Genomic DNA, 16,398 nt, shown 5'->3' with positions numbered 1-16,398 from the left:
GCCTCAGGTTAAACTGATACTCTGTTGTCATTCACATTTCTAATGCTACCACATGTTTTATACTTTAACACCACAGGGATATAGGTCGGTCAAAATCCGGCCTCACCCTGGCGAAGTCTTGAGAGACATGATACATACGGGGTACCATTCAACACTTTAATGTGTAAGCCTGCTTATATAAACTCTTTGTTTAGTCCAGGTAGGACAGAGCATGGCTTTTAGTTCAAACACTCATTACGCTTCTAAACTACACTCAACATATTTTAGATTCTCTATCATAACTGCCAACGGAGATCTTGCTTCTTTATCATTTTGACAACAACTTTGTTCATGATGATGAGGGTAGGGATTTTGTGTGTGTGTGTGTGTGTGTGTGTGTGTGTGTGTGTGTTGTGTATTTTATGTGTAAATGTCTGCGTAGTATGAAGAGGAGTCAATAAACACAGAGGAGGAATAACAGTAAGACTGTAATACAAATGCTTTTGACTATGTTAGTGATGGAGAAATGAAGCAGACTGGGAGGCAAAGGGGATTTGAAAACTAGGCAGAAGACGGGATAAAGGACAGAAAGATAGAAGGTGCAGGAAGGAAATAAGGAAGAAGAAAAACTGAACTCACCAGAGGATTGAAAATCCTCATCTTAGATGGTTTATGATACATTACAGACATCTGTATGTATACACAGTAAATGATAATGTATGCTCTGAAAAGAAATTAGCACTTGGAATTTTATAATACCAGAAGAGATTTGGACTTTATGGCAATAATTATACAGTGACCTTTTGATACAAAGACAATGATAATGATTCCAGAAGCAGACGTGAATTTTCACCCCAGTCATGCGAGTGCCTCTTGTGCCTAATGAACTACCACCAAGATGGAAGCCTGGAGGTGGGCTTTAGTCCCAATCTGTATACTTGGACAGAACCAGCTGGCTTTTCCAGTGACCGAAGCTCAGATGTTCAAAATCCATACCTGTCCATCCGTCCCGATGGTGCCTCCACAGTCAGTCAGAAGTTCTGACATGTCATAGTAGCTAACAAACTCCCATAAGCAGGCCTCCAGGTTCAGGTTTCGATAGAAGCGTAAGGTACTGGAACCTCTGATAGACGAGCTGTACTGGTAAGGATGCGTCTCTCCAATTATTTCTGGATTTTTTGTAGCATCGGTCAAGAAACCATGGTGGGTCTTCACTTCGGTGTAGTCCAGAAGATTGGAGCACTGGTGGTTTCCAACTCTTGAGCCGTCAGGACTGAGGGTGAGCTCGAAGTTGGAAAGCTCTTTAGTGGAGATCACAGGGAGCATGCCTGCGAGGAAATGTAATCATGATGCCATTGTCACCAGCAAAGGGCTTAGAACACTTGTCATTTCTTCATCCTCCAGAAGACAAGTGTTATAAAATACTGTATGGCAGTGATTACTCTCAATGTGGTGTCCCAGATGTCCCCTGGAATTTTTCACGAGATCTGTGATACTAAAACTATTCTCATAATGATTCTAAGGCATTATTTGACTTTCCCACCATTATTCTCTCACTAGTGTACCGTGGACTTCTTCAGAGGGTGCAGGTCATCACACATTGCCACAGATTGAATGCAGAAGTAGATAAAAGAATTCAGCTGTCTTTCATTAAGCCAGACATTAAATATATTTTAAAAGTATAAGAAAACCAATAAATTTTTTGATTTATAAATGATAGTTTTTTTGTTGTTATTTCTTTTAATCTTTATTTTTGAGAGAGAGAGCGAGAGAGAGACAGAGCACGAGTAGGGGAGGAACAGAGAGAGAGGGAGACACAGGATCTGAAGCAGGCTCCAGGCTCCGAGTTGTCAGCACAGAGCCTGACGCGGGGCCCAAACTCATGCACCGCGAGATCATGACCTGAGCTGAAGTCGGACACTCAACCGACCGAGCCACGCAAGTGCCCCAATTATAGTTATTTTTGTTAAAAGTATGTTTTTCATGCTAATATGTAATGGATTTGTTATTTTTCACTGAATGAAAATAACTCCTGAATTTTAACTTTAAATCTAGGCCATATTTACAGACATAACTCATAAAAACAGGAAGTCTTTGAGATCCTAAATAGTTTTTAAGGACATTCTGAGACCAAGAAGTTTAAAACTACCCCTATAAAATACAGGCCGAGGACTGGCAAACTTCTTCCATAAAGGGTCAAATAGTAAATATTTTAAAATTTGTGGGCCATCAGGTCTGTGTCACAACGGCTCGATGCTGCCATGGTAGATGGGAGGCTGCCACAGGAGACATGTAAAAGTATTAACAGAAGACTTTATCATGAACAATGGATTATAATTTCATGTAATTTTCACGCTCCATGAAATATTGTTCTTTTGGTTTTTTCCAAACATTTAAACATGTAAAACCATTCTTAGGTTGCAAGGTTGTTTGAAAAGAGGCAGCAAGATGGATTTAGCACAGAGGCCACAGTTTGTTGAAGCCCGGTGTAAACAACGCAGCAAAAGACCATGAGAGAGGTGTTCTCCTGGAACCTTACCCACCTCTCGTTCTCAGATTCTTCTAGAGCGACCCTTGGCCTCACAAAAGAACTGGTCAGCTTCTACCATGCTCCTGGAAGAGCTGTGGCTATTGACCAATGCACACAATGCACAGTCAGTTCTGGGAGCAGCATGAGGGACCAGCCTTTCTATTAGGACTGTTATAGCTTGTTTTTCCCTGCTGGGTCCCTCCTTCCCTTCGCACCTTTGAGTCACATCTCCAACACGAGCCTAGAGATGGGCTGGGCGTACGTGGGTCCCTCACTATGCTGTAAAGTAAAGAGGTGCACATTCTTGCCCACCTATCTCCCACCAACACAAATGTGGGTTTGTAATAAGCAGGAAAAACACACTTACGTCTTTTTTTTTCTGAGAAAGAAAAATTCTACCTTATAGTTCCCAATACTGACCAGTTGTTTCCTCTCACCTAGCTACTTAAACTATAACTAACACACCAAGTGGTGAAATTAATATTAACAATTTATTTCAGGTATAAAGTCATTGACAGGAATAGAACTTGCAAATGTTTTCTGGGGGCGCCTGGGTGGCTCAGTCGGGTAAGCGTCCAACTTCAGCTCAGGTCATGATCTCACGGTTTGTGGGTTTGAGCCCCGCGTCGGGCTCTATGCTGACAGCTCAGAGCCTGGAGCCTGCTTCGGACTCTGTGTCTCCCTTTCTCTCTGCCCCTCCCCCACTCACGCTCTGTCTCTGTCTCTCAAAAGTAAATAAACGTTAAAAAAAAAGAAAACATTTTCTGTACTTGGGAAAATGTTCCCGGTGTGGATAAAGTTAATGACTCATAAATTCTGGCCGCACTTTCTTATCTGGAGAAAATGAACACCATTTATAAATTGGATTTATAAAATTCCGGCTATGAAATAGCAAATACACACTGAAGGCTCAATGAGATGTCGAGATGCTTTACCGGAATTCCAAGTTTAAGATTAAGAGTTTTTAAGGATGGACATATTTGTGCCATTTCATAAAAACTAGCACATTAACCGAAGTTTCGCTCCATCGTGTTTGGACAATGTATTAAATTTATTTCATTTTAAAGAATGCGTAAATTGTCACACTTAAAAAAACAGGATCGAGAGAAAACAGAAACACTTGAAAGAAGCAGAAGGACTCGACGGTCAAGTTGCACAACGAACATGTATTGCCTGTTTGGTGATTTTGACCACTCAGTGACATGAACCAGATACGGAGGAGCCCAAACCACTCCCGTGGCTTTGCTCACCCAAGCCACCTACCGTCTACGTGTGGCATCGTGACAGTGAGCTTGATAAGGTTTGTGTACTCTGGGTCCTCGGGGCCCGTGTAGCGCAGTTTAGCGGAGAATGGTTCTGCTCCCACCGTCCCTGGTACTCGGGGCTGACAAAGACCTCAGGGAAAAACGAACATGTTTATGCTAAAAGAAGAAAACAGACAACACCTACAGAATGTTTTTAAACTAGGCACCCTTACTTTTTAAGTAATAAAATTAACAATTCTCTGTGGACCAAAGCATTGCTAAGAAGAGCTATAAAAAAGCCGAAAACCCTGGTGTGAGAAGCAATCACAGCAGACAGTTTACTGGCTACTCCTTTACATGTTGGGTGTTTTATAAAATTTGAGAAAAAAATCGTTATTGTTCAATGTTTAATTATTCTGTTTACTGTTCAATTGTTTAATACACTGGGCATTCATTCTAGGTTATAATCATATTGACAAAGTCATTTTAATATAAAATGTGAAAGCCGACAGGAAAAAATAACTACAGTTTAATTACATGAATTGGATGTTTACCATAGAATAATATACTTACTTACTGACTAGTCATAAAGTATCGGTATTGATAATCAAAGCAACTAAAAATGCACTCATCTTTAAAACAAAAAAACCTAAAGTCTCCTTAAAATTAGGGAACAAAATGTATACAGTAGAGTTTTCTCTATATATGTAACTTCTTATGGTATGTGTATTATGAATTATAATTTATAATATACATACTGATACAAAATATACTGATACTGACATATGCAGACACATACTGAAACACATGACGATATAAGATTGTTTTCTAACATCTATCTAGCTCTCAGTGATCCTCAAGAATGCTGACATGAAAATCTTCCTCCAATGTTTACTTTAAAAGAATTGTAATGTTTTCATTTTCGTAACATGGAACAGACAAAGATGCGGGGTTGTAATTTCAAGACAATAAGGCAATATATAATCTCTTTTCTATTTGTACAAAACAAAGGAAACAGACAAATATTTATTAAGATAGCAATAAAATCAAGGCAGTTGCCAGCATCTGGACTATTTTATAAAGAGGGGGACTCGTTTTAAAATTTTTTTTTTTTTTAACGTTTTATTTATTTTTGAGACAGAGAGAGACAGAGCATGAACAGGGCAGGGGCAGAGAGAGAGGGAGACACAGAATCGGAAGCAGGCTCCAGGCTCTGAGCCATCAGCCCAGAGCCTGACGCGGGGCTCGAACTCACGGACCGCGAGATCGTGACCTGAGCCGAAGTCGGACACCCAACCGACTGAGCCACCCAGGCGCCCCGAGGGGGACTCATTTTAAGGCAGTGTTTAATTTTTTTTTTTTCCTTTCTGGTACTAACATAACAGTTTGGTTTTTAGAGGAATTTAAAAACCATGTATTTTAGGGGTGCCTGAGTGGCTCGGTCGGTTAAGCGTCCGACTTCAGCTCAAGTCATGATCTCGTGGTGAATTTGAGCCCTGTATCGGGCTCTGTGCTGACAGCTTAGAGTCTGGAGCCTGCTTTAGATTCTGTGTCTCCTTCTCTCTCTGCCCCTCACTTGCTCATGCTCTGTCTCTCTCTCTGTCTCAAAAATAAATAAAAACATTAAAAAAATTTAAAAACCATATATTTTAATTCTAACAGAAGAGCATGTTTACTATATATGATATCAATAAATATTGATCCTAAGTATTAACTGTGGGAGGTGGTACATATAGCATTTCTTTATGCAACAAATACACTTCTGAACTATTATATGCAAAGGAAGTTTTAGGAATAAAATCTTATAAACAAACTACTACTTTCAATTTTTTTAATGTTTATTTTTGAGAGTAACAGAGTGCGAGTTGGGAGGGGCAGAGAGAGAGGGAGACACAGAATCCGAAGCAGGCTCCAGGCTCCAAGCTGTCAGCACAGAGCCCGATACGGGGCTCGAGCTCACGGATCACGAGAGTATGAGCCAAAGTCAGCCGTCAACTGACTGAGCCACCCAGGCGCCCCACCAGACTGTTATTTTAAAAATCTAACTTAAAAGTTCTTCTCCAGAGTGCAAGATTAGTTTATAAAGTAGAGTTCCTGTCTTTTCAGTGTTGTCTCCAGCTACATCCTGTTCTTCACCTCCAATGTCTGGGCTTCGGCCCTGGAAACCTCCCCCCACCCGTAATCACAGAGTGTGGACACCTGTACATCTCTCTCCACCTGCACCTTCCCTCCTCGGGCCCCGGTCCCCAGCAAACTCCTACTTGTGCAGCAACCAGGTCATCGTATAGGAGCCACCGTGTCCAGATTCTCCCTAGTCTCCCTCTCACATGCTTCCCCATGTCTCTGTAGTTTCCGGATTATTCCATGATTTTTCAGCCTTCTATCAGTAATTGCTCATGCTTTTCTTTCTCTGCTGTTTCCAAGATTCAGCTTAAGCAGTTTTTCTTTGAGGAAACCTTTCCTGACCCACCCAGGGTAGAACGAATCACTTTTACTATGCCTCGTCCAGACTAAAGTTAATCTTTGTCCCCGGCTTGAGTGAATTCCTCGAGAATAAGCATCTTGATCTCTTTTTCTCATCACCAGCAGAAAGTATGCATATGCCAGCCTAAAGTCTGGCATATAACAGGTGATCAAAACACGTGGAACAAATGAATACTTATTTTCTAATGAATATTTTTGTAAAAATGATGTCATTTTTTAAGTACTTGAAGAATATTTAGGCACCCGGGTGGCTCAGTTGGTTAAGCGTCCTACTCTCAATTTCGGCTCAGGTCACGTGTGATCTTGCGGTTCATGAGTTCCAGCCCTGCGTCGGGCTTGGCACTGAGAACACGGAGGCTGCTTGGGATTTTCTTTCTCCCTCTTTTTCTGTCCCTCGTCTGCTCTCACTCTCTCTCTCAAAACAGATACATAAACTTAAAAAAAATTAAGTACTTAAAGAATATTAAGGAATGCATGGGGGCATTTGGGAGAACTAATAGCCAGGAATCAGACATTTGTGTATTTCACTGGTCGTCATGTGACAATGGCAGTGCAGTACCTTCTTCTCTGCTGACGGTTACGACAGGGCTCATCAGCTCCAGGCCCTCATTGCCATCGGCATTCACAGCACGAGCCGCACACTGCACCCTAGAGCCAGGCTGAAAGTATACGGAGTCTAAGGTGATCATCTTGGATGACGTAAAGAAGGTGTCAAAGTCCACTTCTCTCATGGGGCTGGTCACGCCATCAGGGCCAGCGGGAGCGCTAGTCAGCCATCGGTACCGGGTCAAGGTGTCGTTGATGTTCTCACTTGCACAAATGGAGCCTGTTTTGTCATAGTCTGAGTATTTAGGGTTGCAAGCCTGTGGGAGACAAGTGACTGTTAGGACCACGGCACAGAACAGTGTGGAAGTTCTGCCTCTCAAGCTCTCTATCCTAGTGTTTTCCCTGCTGCTTTTTGCCATTTCTACCTGCTATTCATGCAGCCGGCACATTTCTATTCTAGCCCTAACAGCGCGTGTGGACTCTGAGCTTCCATTTCAAATAGCTTACTGGGCGTTTCTACTCTAACTTGATGCCCGTAAGCTTGTTATGCTTTGGATCACCTCATGAATCTCCGAGATCCCGAATCATTCTTGTTCTCCCTCCCTCCCTCCCTCCTCTCTCTCATCTTGTCCCCTACTTCCGGTGGGTCAGTGAACTTGGTTGATTCTTCTTTTGCAATGTTTAAGCCGGTACCTTCCTTCCCATTCCCAGCACCACCTCGCAGCAGGCTGGGGGTCTTTCCGGGCAAGTGACACACTGCTGTGTGGGGACACTCCAACACAGCCCTCTTCTCCCGCCGTTCCTCTGCACGAGAACCCCCTGCTACCCAACCGATGAAGTCCACGGTCCTTCGTATAACATGGAAAGACCTCTATAACTTGGCACCAAATTCTTACCTGCCTAGTTAATTCGATAAACATTTATTGTGTGCCTATTATACGTAGATCATTACACCTGGGCTGTGGTCATATAAAAATAACATATAAAAATAAGTGCATTCCAGTTTTGCTCGCAAGGAACTTATAACTTAAAGTCAAGGAGAGGCAAGTAAAAAGTAATCATAATATGCCATTTTTTAGCGCTATTCCTGTAGATATAGCTCGTGTTGCAATCACTTCCTCCTGGAATGGCCTTCCCCTGTCTGACTCTTATCTTAAACTGCTGAAATTCCACACAAGTGCCCCAAGCCTCTTCTCACACATGGAGCTGGGGCTCTAGCTGGCTTTCATGGTCACGATCACATCTTACCCTCTGGTAGAGCGACGATTCCTATCCATTTTTCTCTTCCTTAAAAATCCAATTTTTAAGTTTCTTGACTGCACAGTTCAACCCTTATTTATTTTTCTATCAATGGCAGACCCTGAGATAACAGGAGATAACACACTGTGTACACATCAGTTAATAAACCTTTGTTGGATAAGGAAGAAAAATGGGAGCTTTATTTGACAAACGTTATGTTTTCCTGTCCCCAAAGTTCAAAGCTTATGCCTTGTGGGATTTTCCACTTGGCATTTCTTCATGGCAAAGCCTATCCTACACTGGCTAACATCTATAATTATTTTAAATAGTCATTTTGCAATTTGTCTCAATTTTGTCAATTGCCTACTCACTGTGATACAGACGACAGGATAGCCAGACACAGGTCCGGCACTATCTTTAGCTCTGGAAGTGTCATCATACATCAGTAACGACACAATTTGAGGGACAGAAGGAAAAGTGACATCTGCCATGCTGTTCATTTCTTCTATATACACAATGGCTTTGGTGACCTACAGGGAAAAGATAATTACCTTTGATTATTAAAATATTTGGCTCTAGGAGCTTCTATTGTACGGTATGATACCCATGATGCTTGGCACGTCCCTGGCTTCACAATGATGAGAACTGTCACACGCAGGGCCCCTGCAGAGTGACAGGCCCTATGTGGTTTGTTCTGGGTGATTCTGGCACCTTGGCCATATCTTCTGGCACCAGGGGAGGGTGCATGAGCCCAGGGCAGCCGGGGTTGGCTGGTGGTTCACGAGGTATTTGGGTTCTATTTTTCCTCTCCAAATCATGATGATCGCAGCTGAATCTGTCTTGGGTTGAGACATGGAAGACCCATGAAAGGGCCAATTAGTTGCTAGTGGGGAAAAAGCTGAGCGACAGGCTGAAATAAGGCAGATCCTAGGGGTCATGTGATAGCATGGCCATGCTGACGCAGATGCCAGTGAAAAGCGAGGCTTTAAATGAGCAGAGACCAGAAGCACAGCCTGAAGCCCAGGCAGAGCGTGATGCCAGGACACCTTGCCGATAAATTTGCCTTAGCTCCTGAAGAACCTTCTGATATCTTATATATCACAGTTTCCAAATCTATATTCACCTGTGGATTTGTAAAAGAAGCTGTTGTCCCTTGAAGTGACCTGAATGAATCTCTGTTCCTTTCACCCCAAAGAGTTTAATGCAATGCTCCATAAAAATAGCAATAATCATTTTTAATGTGATCAAGGGTTATAAAACATATATACGTGGGAAAGGTTTTCAGCCCATACTTCTTGAATTTTCAATATGACTTAAAAACAAGCCAGGCACTGTAGCAGAAATATCATCAAGTAGGAAAGCTTATAAAATGATAACAAATACTGAAGGGAAGAAATCTGCCCAATTTGGTTTTGTACTAATAGTAAATCAAATAATCAAAGAAACAGTAAATTTAAGCATAGATATTAGAGACATTGGTCTGTGCCTGAAATTATTCAGTTGTAGAGATTAAGGTTCAAATGTCAACATTCCGTGGAAATTATGTGTACCTTGAAGAAAATTGGTCGGTGACACAATTTAAGTGAAATGAGCACAGAAAACCAGTATTAGGACCATAACATTCTGGTCGCTGAGGCTCCGGACATCAATTTGATAAAGCTAGGATGAGCGGTGGGAATTCTGAGGGACAGCAAACTGACGTGGATTAAAATGTACATTTTAATGAGCTGCAGCGCTGAATTTACAGTCTTCTCTTTATGTGGAGATGATGCTCTCTTTCTGGAAATGAATCTCAAATTCGATGGCTGCCGACTGAAATGGAAAGGCTAAATGGGCAGACGTGGGGCTCAGTGACTGTAGTCTCTGAGTTTCTCTGCACATGACTTTTTTTTTTTTTTTAATTTTTAACGTTTATTTATTATTGAGAGACAGAGACAGAGCATGAGCACGGGAAGGACAGAGAGAGAGGAGGAGACACAGAATCCGAAGCAGGCTCCAGGCTCCGAGCTGCCAGCACAGAGCCCGACGCGGGGCTTGAACTCACAAACCGCGAGATCATGACCTGAGCGGAAGTCTGACGCTTAACCGACTGAGCCACCCAGGCGCCCCTACACATGACTTTTCAAAGGAAGAGTAATAGGAGCAACATTTATTTCTGAGGTGAAAAGGGGATTATGCACATCTCCTTTATACGAGGCTTGCACAAAATTCCATTAGTCTACTGTATACCATGTGAGCCTTATATGCATTTTCCCCGATTAAAGTGCAAGCCCTGAATTTGTATCCACATTCTCTTACCTGAGTCTCTGCTATCATGTTCTCATCGGGTTTTAGGTGAACAGTGAAGGCCTCTCTCATTTCTCTGATCCCATCGAAGATTACTTCAATGTTAACAATATGCTGCGTCTCTCCCTCCTTAAACTCAATTTCTACAAATGCAGAATCACAGATTTAAGTCCTTTACACACGAATATGTGAAATTTTTGTCAAGCTTTTTTGACAGTGACTCACAATGAGGAAAAACACTTCACACTGTGGCCCAGTGTCTGTGTGTGTGTGTGTGTGTGTGTGTGTGTGTATGAATAAAATGGAATCACAAGTTTGAAAACATCATTTATTTTTACTTCAGGCCTTGCACTTCAATGTTTTCCATTCTATTCAATTTCATCCAAATAAAATTCTAATCAGGAGCTACTATATTTGTCTGTTGGCCCACAGTCTGAAAAAACACAGAGTAATGGAACAGAAGATCACCAGTTCTAATACTGAGGCGTAACCAGAAAAACTGACTTCTTGGTTCCAGAATTTCTGAGCCAATAGGATCCAAGTTAAGTGACTAATTTTACAAATATTATGAACTGTGAACAGCACTTGCATTAAGTATGTATGGATAATATAAGGTGGATATAAAATTGTTGAGCTTTTTAATATTATATCAAATTATATTTTAAGAAGACTTTTTTCTGTTGTTGGCGTTAATCTTGGAAACTTAGAAAATTCTTTTTTTTTTTTTTAATTTTTTTTAACGTTTATTTATTTTTGAGACAGAGAGAGACAGAGCATGAACAGGGGAGGGGCAGAGAGAGAGGGAGACACAGAATCGGAAGCAGGCTCCAGGCTCTGAGCCATCAGCACAGAGCCCGACGCCGGGCTCGAACTCACGAGCTGCGAGATCATGACCTGAGCTGAAGTCAGACGCTTAACCGACCGAGCCACCCAGGCACCCCAGAAAATTCTTTTTGAGAGATGCAAATGGTATTCTTCCCCTCAATCCTGCTCTCACTAAAAACAAATTTGTTTCATTGTCATGAAAATGAAACCCAGTTATGAGAATCCTTTTAACAAATTATTCATTTCAAAATTCTTAAAACGTTAAAAATGAATTGCTTTTACTGAACTCAAGAGTCAGCAGCTACCCATATCATGTGACTTGGATGAACGACTTTGTTGGTCTTCCTGTACCTTTTGAGAAACTGGCTCAGAAGAGAAATAAAAAGTTTAATGCATATCATTCCAATTAGAGAAGATAGCAGATGCTGTTTCCGACGTCACTGAAGTTCAACCATTAGAACTCTAAATTACAAATCCTTTAAAGTGTGGCAGAGGAAAATGTGTCTCCAATGTGTGTTTCTTCTGCTACTTCTATTTTTTTATAAATTATGAAAAAGATTTTTTTTCTTTAAAATTGAGTTAGTAAGCCAGATCCCTCTGAAATGAGTTCTGTTTCTATATACAGCCATCTTCCACATTAGCCTTAGCGTGTTCTTTGAGTCTATTAGTCTTGGGTTTCTCAGACCCTGAGAGAATTTAGGGTTCTTGTTCCGGAGGATGAAAAGAGCTGATCATCTCTGGCCCATCAATTTGTTTGGTCTGACTCCTGTGACATTTCATTATAAAATTAGTTTTTGAAACCAAAAATATCTGGGGATTGCATAGAAAAATACAGATTTTTTTTTAAGTTCTTTTGCACTTTCCTGCTTGGCAAAAGTCAGCTGGCTATGATGGTGCCGACTTTTCCCAGCAGGGAATGGACTTTATGGTTCAGTAACGCCTCCAACGTGTCATTTTCCCTCCTACGTCACTTGCTTCACTCTTTTCATCACTTGTTTTAGCCCTTATATAAGCAGTCGAGTTTTATAACATCCAGAGCTACAGAAACCCAATTTCTAAGAAGTTAAAAACTTAAGTATTTCTTTTAAATATTTCAAGGACTGTTTTTTCACCGTACACTTGCTAGATGATAGGTAAGTTTCCTCGATGACTCAATTACTTTAGTCTTTATCTGTCACTTTTGACATTTTTAGCACAAAAAAAGTTTCAATTTTTCTTCTATATTTGTTATTTCTGTTTGTTCATTAGGGACTGGCCTCAATTTTGACCACAGGGGGAGAAATTAGAATATGGGTTAGAAGAGATGACATTTTAATCGGAAGCTTTAGAAACAGCATGTTTACAATGGGATAAAAGAGGCACAAGCTGATTCACTGATATTTAACCTTTTTCTGACTTCATAGGTCAGTTTACTACAGAGGTATAGTTTTATTTCTGCTTCAGCAAAAAAATTTGTTTTGTTTCCTTGAAAAACATTTTCTGTTAAAGGTCACATTCTCCATCTTTAGAAGGTGTTTCCTTTATGTAAAATCTGCTTATTTACAGAAAAAAGACTTATTTTAGATTTTTATAATTTTGTAGCTAACCAGTTTTTTTCTTCTTTTGGGTTGTATGTGATTTATTTCAAATATAATAATAATATAATATAATATAATATAATATATATTTAAAATATAAATATATCATTCTTTCCAAAGAGAAAATTCTGAGGATAACTTTGAAGCCTTACAGTAGTCAAACATTTACCATATACGCAAGGAAAACAAGCTTTTTGGTAGAGGATGCTTTTTTTTTTCCTATTGTCTTCATCAACTTTATTACTGACTCAGAAATAATTGTCCATCATTTTCCAACCTTTTTTTTTTTTTTTTTTTCACAAGTTAGGAGATCAAGGTGAATGCCTGATGTTGTATGATCAAGAACTAAAGATCGGGGACGCCTGGGTGGCTCAGTCGGTTAAGTGTACGACTTCGGCTCAGGTCATGATCTCATGGCTCATGGGTTGGATCCTCGAATCTGGCTCTCTGCTGTCACTGCAGTGCTCCCTTGGATCCTCTGTCTCTTTCTCTGCCCCTTCCCCCCCACATCAAGAATCAATAAAAACATTAAAAAAAAAGAACTAAAGATTGTTGGTAGCAACAGGTAGGATACTAGAAACAATGTGGATAAGTAGAACTCCACATGATTCACAAACTTACCTTTGACAAAGAAATCAATTTATAGCTATTCTGTCAGCAAATAGCTTATAAAAAGAGAGAGAAGAACTGATTTGTTTTAATTACTCATAAAAATAAATGGTGAAATGGTCCAAAATTTGAAGAAAGAGAGGGGTGGATGAAAAGCATCCATTACGAAATCCTAAGGCCTGGAAAATTCATGTTCTCTTCGGTTGGTATTTCACCGGCCTTTTTCTGCCCTTCATTAACACAGAATTTTGTAGCTTGAAGTTTTAGATTGTTGGTGTTCTATAAACTAAAAAACTATCTCAGCTACCATGCATATTTTCATCGTACTAGAATATTCTAGAATCGAACTTATTTAGTATCCGATTATCATAATAAAGGTAACCCCTATTAAAAGTAAAAGTAGACTTAGAACATAAAGTCATTTGGTCTATTCACAACTTCTTCCCTAAGTCCTCACACATAAACCCTGTAAGTCAAACAGGAAAATTCGGGAACTAAATTCCACTGCCTTTGTTTTTCTGGAAGAGATTAATGTAAAGGGGTATGTCTATTTTTGTTTCAGTTGGATATTTCTCTTCGTTTTCTCAAGGGCACCAGTGCCAATAAATAGTGTGAGCACCAGCCACCAGGAGGCAGGCCCTGGCAACGCCCATACCTTCTGACACAGGGTGATAGTCTTCTCCAGAGGTGGCTGATCCATCCTTGGTGTGGACTCTCACGATGGAAACCTTCGAAGTATCTCCTTGGCGAATCACTGGAATTTTTATAACCACCGACTGTCCTGGTTCTTTGGGTTCACTGACACTAAATTTGGTTTCTCCAAATTTAATGATGGCCTCTAAAATTGTGAGAAATGTGGATAAATTAAAATGTAAGGGGAATACTTTTTCTTCATTTCTAACGTTTCTTTCCATATGGGAAGAACTTAATTAGTGTTACACTCCTGGCATCTCTCCGTCCCCTCACCCATAATTATTGGTGAGTGGGTTAAGAGAAACTGAGTGTGTGAAGTCCAGCTCCTTCCTTGGGAATTAACCAGCCCCAGAGAGCATGTACTCTGGGTGGCCTCTATGTGCCATAAGTCTTACAGGAGTGGGTCTCTGGGAAAACTGATAATAAATTTTCTCGCTGAGGGAGAAACTGCTGGCCCAGGGCTATCTCTACCAGGTGGGAGGTATGAACATTCAAAATTCGGCATTATCTATAAACCATATTCTCCAACATCAACTTTCAATTTTAATGGTCGATTTGGCTCCCCATTTGTCTTACTCTTTTTCCCTATTTCTCAATTGCTTTAAAACCTTAGTCAGAAAGAGGCGGGTGGTACCTGAGTGGCTCAGTCGGTTAACCATCTGACTCTTGATTTCAGCTCAAGTCACGATCTCATGGTTCCTGGGATCAAGCCCCGCGTCAGGCTCTGTGCTGACAGAGTAGACCCTGCTTGCTTGGGATTCCCTCTCTCCCCCTCTCTCTCCCCCTATCCCGCTCATGCTCACTTTCTTCCTCTCCCTCAAAATAAATAAATAAACATTAACAAAAAGCAAGAGGGGGTTATTTACTGAGCCACCAAAAATATCAACATAGAGGGATTTCAATTTCCAAATTACAGCTGAACACAAGAAATAACGTCTTACTATCAGCATCATCTTGGATCCTTATCAGAGTTTCATTTTGTTCCCCGACCGCAGCCCCGAAGGTGGAGTTGCTGTGTGGGGTGCCAAGAACCAGGCGGAGCTCCTCTACCTCCTCATAGAGTTTGTCGTCCATCAGCTCGAGGACGCAAGGCTTTTCAGTCTCACCTGGCACAGTGATAACGACAGCACGTCAGTTACATCCCATCCCATCCCAATCCCATCCCAGGCCCTAAAGGACACATGGGCTACTAGAATACAAGCACCGCAAGGGCAAGGATGTTGCTTTTTTCCTGCTGTACTGACAGGGCGAAGAACAGTATCTGGCATGTCATAAGCCTCCAATAAATATTTGCTGAATGAATGATTAAATGTTTGAACATATGCAACGAGAGCTCCTACTTGTATGGGAAATTTCTTTAATGTCTGTTTTTAAGTTCTGTCGCTCATCTTAGAAAACAAGGATGATGAGCAAATACCAATTTTATGTATGAATTTCTTGCATCACGATCAGGAAACAAATTTAGCAGCCTTGTACCGGACGGTCAGAGTTAATGTGACCACAGTGCTAGTTTCTAGTACAATTATGGGATCAAAGTGATCAAACATTTTGAGGCTCTGAATTCACATTAAACGTGTGACATCTGTTTCCTCTCCTTTCTATCGTTTGAACCCTATCTCCCAGCAGTGGGAGATATCTATACAGCATATCTATACAGCTGATATGCCACTGGGTAAACAATACAGCACATCACTGGAAACTAATTAATAAATTAATACGACATGAAAAAGACATTCGTTCAATCTGTGACAGCCTACTCTGCCCGATTCACACGGTGCCCGTAAAACCACGCCATAAGCTTGTGGAAGTCAGGGACATGTATTTTCCTGGTACGCATCTCTCATCAAAAACTCGGCTTCCTCAAATTCCACAGAAAAATGTCAGGCCCAACCTTACCAGGGAGGAACGTGATGACGGAGCCATCAGTGTTTGGACGTTCCTCAAAGTCTGCCATCACCTGTGCAGACCCCTGGCGTGTGTAGCATCTCACCGAAGACCTGTAGTGAATGTCTCCATTCCTGTGGATCATTGCGACTATCTGCCCATCATTTTCATTGCCAATATACACCCGTTCTTTGAATTGCATCTTCGGCACTGCAAAAACAAATGGGCATCAGGATCAAAGTGGACAGAGATCTCCTTGAGGAAAACGGCATTTCAGAGAACCTGGCTTAGTGGCAAGAATAAAGGAACGGAAGTGAGAACTGAATTCCAGTTTCCACGCAGTCACTTGACAATGTTTTGGCGTTAAGCAAATCACTTAAATAAATGAAGTGTTTTGATTTCTCTTATCTGTGAAATTCTGCCCTGCCCATTCCACGGAGTAGGGAGATGCAGTGAAATGGTAAAAAAATAGACAAAACCAGAGACTTTGAGATATCTGTAT

The 16,398-nt window shown here is 41.0% G+C and overlaps 1 protein-coding gene across 1 annotated transcript in view; it reads right to left on the bottom strand.

The window, feature by feature from the left end:
- The window catches only part of FREM2 (FRAS1 related extracellular matrix 2), a 164,061-nt gene that overhangs the window by 18,562 nt on the left and 129,101 nt on the right, over window positions 1–16,398 (bottom strand). Inside the window, exons 9-16 of the mRNA XM_042903796.1 lie at window positions 15,909–16,106; window positions 14,954–15,118; window positions 13,975–14,157; window positions 10,321–10,451; window positions 8,394–8,552; window positions 6,797–7,100; window positions 3,773–3,904; window positions 976–1,307 (exon numbers count right to left, since the gene is read on the bottom strand). Of these exons, the coding sequence (XP_042759730.1) occupies window positions 976–1,307; window positions 3,773–3,904; window positions 6,797–7,100; window positions 8,394–8,552; window positions 10,321–10,451; window positions 13,975–14,157; window positions 14,954–15,118; window positions 15,909–16,106 (1,604 nt within the window). The remainder of the gene's footprint in view (window positions 1–975; window positions 1,308–3,772; window positions 3,905–6,796; window positions 7,101–8,393; window positions 8,553–10,320; window positions 10,452–13,974; window positions 14,158–14,953; window positions 15,119–15,908; window positions 16,107–16,398) is intronic.

Source organism: Panthera leo, chromosome A1, assembly GCF_018350215.1.
Source record: "Panthera leo isolate Ple1 chromosome A1, P.leo_Ple1_pat1.1, whole genome shotgun sequence".
Classification (NCBI taxonomy): Eukaryota; Metazoa; Chordata; class Mammalia; order Carnivora; family Felidae; genus Panthera; species Panthera leo.
Note: the sequence above shows the minus strand (reverse complement) of the source record. Positions and strands in the feature narration are given on the sequence as shown.